General features: G+C 42.9%; 1 protein-coding gene across 1 annotated transcript; it reads right to left on the minus strand.

Annotated features, from left to right (window-relative positions):
• Nucleotides 1-2,371: 2,371 nt before the first annotated feature.
• LOC148436228 (uncharacterized) lies at nt 2,372-3,915 on the minus strand. The gene is made up of 2 exons (XM_088465179.1): nt 3,818-3,915; nt 2,372-3,473 (listed from the first exon to the last, which is right to left on the minus strand). Exons 1-2 carry the CDS (start codon nt 3,913-3,915, stop codon nt 2,372-2,374), a joined length of 1,200 nt encoding a protein of 399 aa, XP_088321305.1.
• Between the last annotated feature and the right edge of the window lie 7,127 nt (nt 3,916-11,042).

Here is an 11,042-nt window from a genome sequence, read left to right on the forward strand (position 1 = left end):
CAAAGAGCCGCAAATCAGGCCAGTGACCAGGACCTCCCCCTGAGCGCTCCTTTCTCCTCTCCTCCCCACCTGACCTGGCTCTCTTCACCACCTGACCTGGCTCTCCTCTCCTCCCCTCCCTACCTGACCTGGCTCTCCTCCCCACCTGACCTGGCTCTCCTCCCCACCTGTCCTGGCTCTCCTCCCCACCTGTCCTGGCTCTCCTCCCCTCCCCAACTGACCTGGCTCTCCTCCCCACCTGACCTGGATCTCCTCCCCATCTCTCCTCCCCATCTGTCTCCTCCCCATCTGCCCTCCCCAACTGCCCTAGCTCTACTCCCCACCTTACCTGGCTCTCCTCCCCTCCCCACCAGACCTGGCTCTCCTCCTCTCCCCACCTGACCCGGCTATCTGTATAAAGGCAGTCTCCAGTGTCGATGGCGTCCAGCTGAAGAGGAGAAATTGATAAGAAGTGGAGAAAACAGAAGAAGCAAATAGTTGTAGAAAAAAAAGTAAGGGTTTTATTTTAAATATTTATAATATATCTATTTAATAAGGTAATATGTAGTCACCCACATGCTTAGAATACCTGTCTTACACAAATTGCTATAAACATGTAAAATGTTAATCATCCCCACCCATGCACGCAGGAGGGGTTTCTGAGTACCCAGAAACTCCCCCTGAAGATCCAAAATTCTTTTTTTCAGAGACGGAGACAGCGCTCCGTCTCCGACCTCTGTGGCTCCCTGCACTGTGAACACTGGCCTCTGAAGAAACCGATAGGCTAAATAAGCCTCCGATCGCTACAGATGCCAGCGTTCCCAGTGATGCACTGCGCGATGTGAAGAACCTGATCCAGCCAAAGCAGCGGCGAAGCGGGAGACAGCGTGGTGGTGAGGTAAGAACTGGGCGGAGGGGGGGGCATGTATAATGGGCACTAGTTAAGGGGCCATGCATAAGGGACACTACTTAAGGGGGCCACTTTAGGGGGCCATGCATAAGGGACACTACTTAAGGGGGCCACGCATATGGGACAAAACTACTGGGGGCACAGCATTAGGGGCACTGCATAAGAGTAACAATACAGACAGATACACATAACTAAAAATGGGAGTGTATCTCACATATATATATATATATATATATATATATATATATATATATACAAAGTGTGTATATATACATATATATATATATAAACATAACTAAAAATGGGGGTGTATCTCTCATATATATATATATATATATATATATATATATATATATATAAAAAATGAACAAAGGGGGTGCACTCACCAGTCTTCTAAAAGGAGTTTTTATTTCATCTTTTAAAATTTTTTTTACAGCATCATAGTAAAGCTCCGACGTCTCTGTCCTAGCCATGGACCTTTGTCAAGGTACCTTGACAAAGGTCCATGGCTAGGACCGAAACGTCGGAGCTTTACTATGATGCTGTAAATTTTTTTTAAAAAGATGAAATAAAAACTCATTTTAGAAGACTGGTGAGTGCACCCCCTTTGTTCATTTTTTGTATGCAGGGATACAGGTGATCCCATTTGGGTGGCTACCCCAGCAATTGGATTTTCAGACGTGAGTGTGGACTAATACTGGACTTTACATATATATATATATATATATATATATATATACATATATATACAAAGTGTATATATACATATATATATATATATATATAGAGTACAGAATCTGCGGCACTCAGGCGGGTTTCACAACAATAATAACGATGAGACCATATCAATCTTCAACGTTTCGGAGTTTAATCCGTCATCAGGAAGAATATGAGAAATACAAAAGCATCACTTACCTAAATACATGTTTTCAAACTCTGAACCCATCACCGATCGCGCGCCATGCTCGGGCGCCGGGCGGGACCATCCTCCAGCCACGACGTCACTCCTGGAAGTGAACAGCCAGGGTCCGGCCCCCACCAGCGTCCGTAACCATGGTAATCCGCGATACACCGCTACGTGTCTAATATAAGCAAAGTGTACAGAGGACAGTCAGATGGTCACTAATATAATAATAACATCATTTGAAAAATACAATGTATCATCACATAACTTAAGAACTATATTTTAAATTGATGTTATAATGTTACTACCTCTTGGCTTGGTCTTAGGAAATAACAATGTTTCTATATTCATACATTCAATAAAGAGCATATCGCTAGCAATAACAAACCCATGTACCTCTCTTGGTGCTGCTATAGACATATCCCCATACAAAATAAGAGAAGATCTATAAGTATATCTATCACAAATATATTAAGAAACTACCTATATCTTATGCCTCTCAATAATAAATCCACAAGTAGCAAATACAATCCCCCACCATTAAATATGGGAGATAATGAGTTACTGTAACATCGTAACTACAGGAAAGCACTATATGTTAAATATTCATTGAGGCCCCGTGGAGATACCGTGTCAAGTCTGTGAATCCACTGGGTCTCTAATTGAAGCAATCTCTTGCCTCTGTCTCCCCCTCGTATATCCTCCGGCACGTGATCAATGATCACATATTTCAACGTAGATAGACTATGTTTAGCTAACAAGAAATGTCTTGCTACTGGCTGGTCTATATCTTTTTTGTTACTGTTATTAAGTGCTGCCCGGATGGCCGATCTATGGAGGGCCATCCTTTCTTTAAAAGAGCGGACCGTTTTACCCACGTAGCATAAGCCACATGGGCACTTGATCAGATAGACCACATAGCTACTAGAGCATGTTAAGGGATAACGAATTGAAAACTTGACACCAGTATGCGGATGGAAAAAGACCTTAGTCTGAAGCATATAACTGCACGTAGTGCAGCCCAGGCACTTATAACACCCCCCCGGTTTTTTACGAGTATTGGAGGGTAATCTATTAGAAATGTCAGTTCTAACAATCATATCTCTCAAATTTTTACCACGTCTGTAGCAAGACATAATCCTGGAGTGTTTAAGTTTTTTTAGATCTTTGTCCAGTTGAATTACAGGCCATAGTGATCTAACTGATTGTTTAATCAGTTTGTCTGCCGTGTTAAATTCATGAACCCAATGTAACCGTTCTGACGGACTATTACTATCTTGAACCGCACAATTCAAGAGAGTAGCCCGAGGGATTAAATCAACTTTCCTTTTAGCTTCACATAAGATTTTGTCTGAATAGCCCCTCTCTTTAAATTTGGCCATCATTTCCAATAAAGACGACTCTAACAGACTTTCATCACTGGTAATACGTTTTACCCGTAACAATTGTGAATAGGGCAAACCCTGTTTTAAAGCAAAGGGGTGATGACTCTGTGCTGATAACAGCATATTTCTATCTGTCTCCTTGGAATATATGGAGGTCTGGATGCAGTTATCTTGTATGTAAATATTAACATCTAGAAAATGAATTTGTTTTAAACTCATCTGATATGTAAATTTAATCGGACAATCAAGTGAGTTAATATATGTAATATGTTCCTCAAACCTGCTTCTAGATCCCCTCCAAAATAACAAGATGTGGACACCTAAGTTTGTTTTTACAGCTTTTGTATCTAACCCTTCACCGTAACTACTTTTTATTCAATGGAGAATTTTTCATTCAGCGTACGGGGTGTGCGATGGGTTCGAACGTCGCACCCTCGTATGCGAATGCGTATATGTTTCAGATTGAGAGAGAGTTATTCTTTTCCTCCGATATAGCTAATGATATTTTTTTCTACAGTAGATACATAGATGACATCTTGTTATTTTGGAGGGGATCTAGAAGCAGGATTATGTCTTGCTACAGACGTGGTAAAAATTTGAGAGATATGATTGTTAGAACTGACATTTCTAATAGATTACCCTCCAATACTCGTAAAAAACCGGGGGGGTGTTATAAGTGCCTGGGCTGCACTACGTGCAGTTATATGCTTCAGACTAAGGTCTTTTTCCATCCGCATACTGGTGTCAAGTTTTCAATTCGTTAACCCTTAACATGCTCTAGTAGCTATGTGGTCTATCTGATCAAGTGCCCATGTGGCTTATGCTACGTGGGTAAAACGATCCGCTCTTTTAAAGAAAGGATGGCCCTCCATAGATCGGCCATCCGGGCAGCACTTAATAACAGTAACAAAAAAGATATAGACCAGCCAGTAGCAAGACATTTCTTGTTAGCTAAACATAGTCTATCTACGTTGAAATATGTGATCATTGATCACGTGCCGGAGGATATACGAGGGGGAGACAGAGGCAAGAGATTGCTTCAATTAGAGACCCAGTGGATTCACAGACTTGACACGGTATCTCCACGGGGCCTCAATGAATATTTAACATATAGTGCTTTCCTGTAGTTACGATGTTACATTAACTCATTATCTCCCATATTTAATGGTGGGGGATTGTATTTGCTACTTGTGGATTTATTATTGAGAGGCATAAGATATAGGTAGTTTCTTAATATATTTGTGATAGATATACTTATAGATCTTCTCTTATTTTGTATGGGGATATGTCTATAGCAGCACCAAGAGAGGTACATGGGTTTGTTATTGCTAGCGATATGCTCTTTATTGAATGTATGAATATAGAAACATTGTTATTTCCTAAGACCAAGCCAAGAGGTAGTAACATTATAACATCAATTTAAAATATAGTTCTTAAGTTATGTGATGATACATTGTATTTTTCCAATGATGTTATTATTATATTAGTGACCATCTGACTGTCCTCTGTACACTTTGCTTATATTAGACACGTAGCGGTGTATCGCGGAGTACCATGGTTACGGACGCTGGTGGGGGCCGGACCCTGGCTGTTCACTTCCGGGAGTGACGTCGTGGCTGGAGGATGGTCCCGCCCGGCGCCCGAGCATGGCGCGCGATCGGTGATGGGTTCAGAGTTTGAAAACATGTATTTAGGTAAGTGATGCTTTTGTATTTCTCATATTCTTCCTGATGACGGATTAAACTCCGAAACGTTGAAGATTGATATGGTCTCATCGTTATTATTATTGTTGTGAAACCCGCCTGAGTGCCGCAGATTCTGTACTCTGCATATCTGTCTACTGCTGTGCACCACGGTATTTGCCTTGGATTAGAAGTGCCATTCTGTTGGACTGTGTATATATATATATATATATATATATATATATATGTGTGTGTCTGTATATATAGAGAGAGATTTGGAAACCCCCCCCTAAAAATCCTGCGTTTGCCACTGATCCCATTAACTAAACTGTTCGGCCAGTCTAATGATAACTGAAATGACAGAGAATATTATAAGAGGGTCTTGCATTGAAAGTCTGATTTTACTAGATGCATGAACAATGTAATGTGCTGCCAGGTAAGCACAGTGGTATAAGAGCAATCGTTTTTGTTCTACAGTAACTAAAATTCACAGCTTCAGCCACTGCATTGCTGTCACTATCCCTCAATACAAAGCTGGGAACTACATGATCACACCACCATTGAACATAGCAGGGATGGATTGGGATGGAAAACCAGCCTGGGAAATATGTGGTAGCAGCCCTAATGGGGGTGCGTGTGTTGAGGTGGTTTCGTCTGTGAAGGGAGGTGGGATATTCCATCCAGGGCCGGTGCTAGGGTGTTTTCCTGCAAACTATTACATTTGCGCCCTTCCTTCCAGCTTTCTGCACAAAGGGGCGTGGTCTCACAAAAGGGGGCGTGGTCACACAATAGTATTCCCAATTCACACAGTAGCACAATCTTATTCCCATTACACCGCACATAGTGCACCTGGTTCACATTACACCACATAGTAGTGTCCATTATTCCCATTACGACAGCAGTGCCCTTATACACAATGCCCATAGTAGTGCCCCTTATGCAATGTCCACATTAGTAGTGCCCCCTTTGCAATGCCCACAGTAGTAGTGGTGCCCCTTTTGCAATGCCCCCCCCCCAACAAATTGCTATTATCCGCTGCGGCTCCCATCAGCAGATCCTGGCCATTGCCGGATGACTGGGACATAGCGTCATGCCAGCCGCACGGGCCAATGGTCCTGACGGTTGCTAGGTAACAGGGACTCCAGGCGGCTGCGGTAGGTAGGTCTTGGTCCCGGCTGTTGCCTAGCACCCAGGACGCGGGCCCTGTACGTGCAGCCGCTCAGCTGCATCAACTTTATTTCAATAGAGGGCTGGTCTCTGGGGACGCATGTGATTGGCCCATGTTCTTTTTTAAAGGCAATTAGCCTTAAACTTCCTTGTCGGTTACAGCTTCATGCTCTGGTGTCTATCTACCCGGTCCTGTTCCTGTTATCCTGGTCATATCCTGTACTCCTCAAGTTCTGGTTACTCACTGCTGTGTGTGTTCTCGGACTGTGCTTGCTAATTTTTGTGTCATCAGAGCTGCAGTACCTGGAAACCCTTTTTTGTTTTTACACCTTGTACTGGAACTCGGCCTCAGTTCTTGCCACTGCAGCTGTATTACCACCTGCAAACCATCAGAATTCAGTCCTACTCCATTGGCGTTTCAAGTTAAATCCATATCTATTCCAGCCTATCCTCCTGTTAATTTTATAAGCCCCTACTGTCCTGAGTTTAAGACCTGGCTGCATTTCAGTACCGGTGAGAGCGTCATTATCTATGGGAAAAGGGCAGCTGTTATAGGCAGAAAACATCTTTAGCACGATTCTAGGGGTCTTATATATTTACTCGGGTGTTTCATAACACAAATACAGTCCCAGCCAAACTTCAACCCAAAGTCTGAGCTGCCAAACTGCATCCTTTGCAGATTGTACCCACACTATGATAAACTGGGCAAAGGGGGCATAGCTTAGGACAAGTAAAATTTATTATTATTTAGCCTTGAATATTGTGCTACATATGTGAGTAGTATAATTCTAAAAGGGACTATTGGTAAGTATTCTATGGACTGCTGTCAGTTTTTCATAGTGATCTTTTTTAGGCAAAATTGTTGCGATCCTACATGAACATCATTACATAGTTTGTAAATATCAAGTGAACAAAAGAGAGTGAAGGAAAAAAAGGCAAAAGGCCAAAATAGCTGACACGTTTACCTGCACCAGTGATGAATATGAATGTCTATGTATTATATAACTAGTATTACTGATTTACAAAATAGATTACTTAGAACAATGGAGTTTATATTTGCAGACTGTAGTTGCCTGTGGCCAAAAAGACAGCCATAGATTTTTTTTATGGGATTATTTTACTGTAATTCTATGTGCCAAGTTACTGGAAGAATAATACACATGGTGTTTTGGTTTGGTTCTGCTACAGATATACTTTGTGCTTGAAAGTTCTTTTTAGTGCATGAAGAAACGCTGCCACAACTAGAAACAATATATGTTAATTTCATTCCTTACATCTATACCCTCACACACAAGGTTTAAGTGATTAAGTACAGAATGATGAAGATATACAATAATAATTCCTGGGCAGGATGCACTATTGTGTTTTTTGAGGTCAAACCTCCTAAAATGACATTTTCATAGGTTTGGCTGCTTGTCACATAGGAAAGTACTACATTCCGGGACTTGGTGCACATGCTACATTCTGGGGCTTGGTGCACATGCTACATTCTGGGGCTTGGATGTGGTGGGCAACGCCATCTTTAGATGGTGTTGCCCAATAGAAGTCTATGGACTTCTAGTCACACTCTCCCTGCGAGGGATCCAATAGGATCTCTCCCAGCACCCCACCGTGTCACGTGCGTCACTGGACATATGCACAGAAGGATTCTCTGTCATAAACCTGGAAGTCCTTCTATCACAAAGGACAGCTCTTACTGCGAGAGCTGTATCTCATGCAAAATACGATGCTTTATGCATCCCACCTGTCAGGATGTGGCCTGGGATCAGCCGCTACTCACCTCCGCGCCGGCGCCCTTGAGCTTAGGTGTTCAGTCGCTGGGAGTGGAGGTGAGTGGTGACTGAGTATTCTCCCCAGGGTCTGCTAGGGCTTCCATGCGTGCATCCTAGTTTCCGGGGTGCCGGGCATGGGTGCAGCCATGTTGGTCCATATCACCTGTCTAGTCTCTTCCAATGGTAGTCCTGCTGTCACTCAGCGGATCCTCTGATCCAATGACAGTTACATAAGAGTATTTAAGTCTGACTCCAGGAACAAGAAGCTGCTGTTCAACTTCACTGTTCCAGAGACTGTAATACTCACCAGTGTTTCTCTGTGTTAATTCCTCAGTTTGTTGCTTCAGCCTTCTCGCTGTTCTCCAGTGTTATTTGCATCAGCTTCCAGGCTGACTTTCAGTGTGTCCTTTCAGTTTTCTCACTGTTCTTGTGTTGTTATTATTGTGCTGTTCCGTTCCCCAGCTGCCTCCCTGGTGTTAGCTTTCATGCTAATTACTAGTTAGCTCTCAGCTGGATCCTTAACAATTCTCAGTGCATTCCTGTGTTATATTTCCCTGTGTTCCCAGTGCAAGTCAGCAACTGGTTCCTTTACAATTCTCAGTGCATTCCTGTGTTACATTTCCCTGTGTTCTCAGTTCAAGTCAGCGACTGGTTCCTTTACAAATCTCAGTACATTCCTGTGTTACATTTCCTTTTGTTCAATTATTCAGTTCATACGCTGATCTCCTGTGTTCAAGTATTCAGTTCATACGCTGATATCCTGTGTTTAAGTATTCAGTTCACATGCTGATCTCCTGTGTTCAAGTATTTAGTTCATACGCTGATCTCCTGTGTTCAAATATTCAGTTCATATGCTGATCTCCTGTGTTCAAGTATTAAGTTCATATGCTGATCTCCTGTGTTCTAGTATTCAGTTCACACGCTGATCTCCTGTGTTCAAGTACTCAGTTCATACGTTGATCTCTGATCTCTTGTGGTGAAGTATTCAGCTCACTAGCTGATCCCTTGTATCCTAGTTATTTAGTTCTTACGCTGGCCTCTAGTGTTATACCTTTATTCTCTACGTGCTGGTTTCCCGTGAATTAACTCTCGTAAATATAGTTACCGATCTTCCTGCCACTCCCAGGTACCTGTCCAGAAGGATGCGACCTGCTCACTTGGTGCAGCAAAACCTATATCTCAACTGGAGGGGTCACTGGTGAAGACCACCAAGTGAGTTAGACTCCGTGCCTCTGGGCAGGTCTATCCAAACCTGGGTTTGGCCGCAATAGGAAGACCTAGTCACTGTCACCCTCCTAGTTGTTCCCGAGCCACCCTAACCCCCTGGCTTTTTGTCCCCAACTTCCCATACGGATTGTGACACTGCCCCATCATATAAAACCCATTCATCAATCACCAAGTGGGATTAACATGTTTCCAGAGTAGACTGGTTATGATCATATTCTAAAAACATTTTTTTTATATAGTTCCCATTAAAACAGGGATGGGGAACTTCCTGCACTGGGGCCATATAAGGCCCTCGGAATCATTTGGTCTGGCCCTCGGAGCTTTATTCGGCTAACCTCATCTGGCTAGCAGGGTGCCTAGAGTGGCAGCCTGCAGCCAGAATCTATGCAGCAGTGCCACCTGGAACGTCTTTAGGAAGCTTCAGACGGTCACACCGCTGCACTTACAGCTCCCTGCAGCATCCTCAGGATGCTCCAGCATTGCTGTGATCACCGGTGATTGTGGTCCCGCCCCATGTAACGTCACACGGAGGGGGCGTGGCATACACAGGGCCCGCAAATAATGTTATTTATATCAAAATGGCCCTCGGCAGAAATAAGGTTCCTCACCCCTGCATTAAAGGGTCATAACAATGAAATCTATAGTAACATATTTTCAAAATGATGGCTTTACTTGCTGATTAAATGTCGTCTCTGCTTGAGAGTTGTTTTCTTATTGCATGGTGAACATAAGCCAATATTCATCACAATAAGATAATTTTATCAATATTGCCACCCCCACTCCTACTTGTGTCTATTATATTCAAATACATATACTATTTCTATGGTATCCATCTGAACGGGCTATAATCTCATGCTGTGAATTGTGTGTGTTTCCCCTGTGACATCTGTCTGTGTGGACTTAACTACAGACCCAGTGATGTCATATTATGCCTCAAAGTCATGTCAGGGTCACCTCTGCTACTACTGTATACTATGCCTCATATTATTTGTTGTATTAGGAGAAGAGTGTCACACATGAATGAGACTTAAATGGTCACAGATCAGGTGCTTATAAGATGAAGACAAAAACAATGACTAGGCAGACAACCTACGTATACAAGCAGATTTAGTATCTAGCAAAATACATGTAATGAAGCAAATCACCAATCTCTTAAATAAGCTGTACATTACATAGACACAGAAGAATAAAAAAAAAGAATAATGTGTCTATTAAAACAAATATACCACAACATAACATTCAATGAGCAGAATAACTTTTGCCAATTGACCATCAACCTTGTATTGCTAAATAATAATAAAATTACTGCTCTAACTGTTATTACTAACTAAAAATGGATTGGGTATGGATTGCCAGCAGTTGGGATGCCTCTGGTTAGAATACCGACAGCGGCATCCCAATAGTCAGAATCCTGACACCCATAAGTAAGTATGCTAGCACTAACCCTAACACCAACCCATCCCTCCCTCCCCGGTGCCTAAACCTAACCTCCCCCCCTAGTGCCTAAACCTAACCTCCCCCTCCCCACACCCTAAACCTAACCCTCCCCCCCAGTGCCTAAACCTAACCTCCCCCTCCCCGCACCCTAAACCTAACCATCCCTCCCTGATCCCTAACCCTAATCCTCCCCCTAGCGCCTAACCCCAACCCTGCCCACTTAACCTAACTGCCGATACTTCTCTTTGGGATGCCGGCGATCGGGATAATGGTGCCGGGATCCCAACACTGTATAAATGCTGGTATTTAGACCGTCGGCATCCCGCACGTCGGGATGGTGACTACATCCTCTAAAAACATTTAGCACTATATTACATTAGTGGCAATAACATATAATAATAAAACTTAAGGGCCTGATTCAGAGGTGGCTACAATTTGCGGATTTGAGTGATTTATTTTGTACTGCACATGCACACGCACCAAGTTTAATTACTGATGACAGTCATAGTGAGTATTTAGACACAGAGGGGTATATTTACTAAGGTGTGCGTTTTTAGAAGTGGTTTTGTTGCCCATAGC

This window comes from Taudactylus pleione, unplaced genomic scaffold (genome assembly GCF_031769625.1).
Source record: "Taudactylus pleione unplaced genomic scaffold, aTauple2 ptg001896l, whole genome shotgun sequence".
Taxonomy (NCBI): domain Eukaryota; kingdom Metazoa; phylum Chordata; class Amphibia; order Anura; family Myobatrachidae; genus Taudactylus; species Taudactylus pleione.